General features: G+C 44.3%; 1 protein-coding gene across 1 annotated transcript; it reads right to left on the minus strand.

Moving 5' to 3' along the window:
• Positions 1-1,510: 1,510 nt before the first annotated feature.
• LOC121938099 (desmin-like) lies at positions 1,511-2,146 on the minus strand. The gene has a single exon (XM_042481381.1). It carries the CDS (start codon positions 2,120-2,122, stop codon positions 1,511-1,513), a length of 612 nt encoding a protein of 203 aa, XP_042337315.1. The 5' UTR covers positions 2,123-2,146.
• Between the last annotated feature and the right edge of the window lie 407 nt (positions 2,147-2,553).

The following is a 2,553-nucleotide window of genomic DNA, read 5'->3' on the forward strand; positions in this document are numbered from 1 at the left end:
TGACTCTTAGTGCTGAAATTTACATGTCAAGTCATTGTAATGATCCCTGATCCCTCTCAAACAGGCGTCCTAAAATACACTCGGCATGTCGTTCACTCTCTGAGTCAGCGAGTTCAACCTTTTGTTTTTGTCTCACCGCATCAACGATGAGTCATCCTCAATCTTCTGTCTATGATGGGGAAATTATTTTTATATCTTTTTTCACAATGAACAGCAGCTTCATGACAACTGGATTCAAACTCAGTTTGATACAAAAAAAAAACTTCTGAGATATTGTCTAAAGAACAGTTCAAAACTTTGACTTATAAGTCAAAAAAAAAAAAAAAAAAATCACAAAAAGCAGAATTTCTAGAAACATTATTCTTCCGAAACATGGATGAATTACTGAACAGGCTTACTGGGCACCAGGGGCCCAAAGTGTCATCCCCACAAAACTACAAAGAGACACCAAACAACCAAAAAAGACACCTCAGAGACACATGACTACTTTAAAGACAAACAAAAACAACCAAAAAAAACGACACTCACCCCCTAACAACACAAAATGATGCCAAAAACACACAAAACGACCTTAAGAGACACAAAATGACCAAAAAATAACATTTTTGCATCTCTTTGTGGTCTTTTAATGTCTGTTTTTTTTTTCTTGAGGTGATTTTTGTCTGTTTTTGGTTCTTTTCAGTCTCATAGTGGTATTTTTGTGTGTGTGTTTTTGGGGTAATTTTGTGTCTTTGTGATGTCATCGTGTGCCTTTATTTTAGTTGTGTCTCTTTGCAGTCTTTTTGTGTCTCCTTCTGGTTGGTGTGTGTTTTTTTTTTTTTTTTAGCTTATAGGTACTATTGTGTCTTTTTTTAGTGATATTGTATCTTTTTGTAGTAATTTTGTGGCTCTTTTAGGTCGTTTTGCACTTTTTTTGGTAATTTTGTGTGTCTTTATGGTTCTGTGTGTTTTTATTTTTATTTTTTATGTAATTTGTGTCTTTTTTGGTTATTTTGTGTCTTTTTGCAGTTCCATTTAATCTTTTTGTAATCATTTTGACGCTCTTTCTGAAAAGTAAGTGTTATATTGAGTGACATTTTGCAGGTGAAGGCCAGGGGGGCCCTGACACTTTTGGCCCCTGGGCCCCCTGGGCCCCCCTCGTCTGTTCATCCACCCCTTCATTCACCTTCAGGTGGTTCCTGTAAATCAGCAGATATTTCTTGCTTTGCTTGACTTATTCTTACCTTGTTTAGTGAACGTTCAATGTCAAACTGCCTCTTAAAGTCGACGTTTTGATTTTTTTATATTATCAGCATTTTTATTATTTTTTTCTCCGTCTGAGTTGCTGCAAAATCTTTTTTTCCACCTTTCTGTCATATTTGCACACACAGATTTTTCCTCTCTCTCCACACACACACACATACACACACACACACAAACACACACACACACACACACCTTTGTTACCAGCTGACATTTGCATACACACTTAAAAAACTAAACACACACACACACACACACACACCTGTTCTTAAAGAGACACACACACGTCGTGTTGCCCCTCCCACCTGAGTTTGAGCTTGTCCAGGTCGTCAGCCAGGTTGTCCCTCTCCACTTCTATGCGTGACCTCTGATTGGTCAGGATCTCCACCTGCCTCCTCAGCTCGCTCATCTCCTCCTCGTACAGGTCGGCGATGCGCGTCGGCTCACGCCCTCGCAGCCGCTCCACCTCCACCGTCAGCGCGTGGTTCTGCTGCTCCAGGAAGCGCACCTTCTCGATGTAGCTGGCAAAGCGGTCGTTCAGGTGCTGCAGCTCAGCCTTCTCGTTGGTCCGCGTGGTCAGGAACTCCTGGTTCAGGGCGTCGGCCAGGCTGAAGTCCAGCGTCTCGCCCATCCCAGCGTAGGAGCGCCCGACAGAGGCGCGGGAGGTCATTAGGGGCTTCCCATAGTAGCTGGAGGAGACCCGGTATGCTGGTGTGGAGCTGGTCCGGGTCACCTCATAGACCCTGGAGGAGACGTGGCCCCCGCCGCCGGCGCTGTGGCCCAGCAGGGAGCGGTTGAGGGAAGGCGAGGCGTAGCCGCTGTGGCCGAAATGGCGGCGGTAGGAGGAGGCGGTTTGGGCGGAGGAGCTGTAGGAGGCCATGTTGGACGACACAGAGAGCCTGGTGAGGGCTGCAGCAGAGGGGAGCACTGAAGAAGAACGAACTGCCCCCGGCTATTTGTAGTTACCCCCTCCTCCCTGTGAACTGCCCTCCCCGATTCTCTCTCTTTCTGTCACCTTCCTTTCATTCCTTTCTACCATCTCCTCTTCATCTACTCTGTTATTTATCCTCTCTCCTCTTCCACGTATCCCTCTCAACAACCTCAAAGAGACACGAAACAAACTCATGGAGACAAAAAAATGACAACAAAGAGACAAAGAAGGACCAAAAAAGACACAAAATTGCCTAAAGAAACCAAACCCACAATGACCCCAAAGAGACACAAAATAACCTCACATAGACACAAAACAACCACATGGAGATAAAAAATGACAACAAAGAGACAAAAAGGGACCGAAAAAGACACAAAATG

This window comes from Plectropomus leopardus, unplaced genomic scaffold (genome assembly GCF_008729295.1).
Source record: "Plectropomus leopardus isolate mb unplaced genomic scaffold, YSFRI_Pleo_2.0 unplaced_scaffold28461, whole genome shotgun sequence".
Classification (NCBI taxonomy): Eukaryota; Metazoa; Chordata; class Actinopteri; order Perciformes; family Serranidae; genus Plectropomus; species Plectropomus leopardus.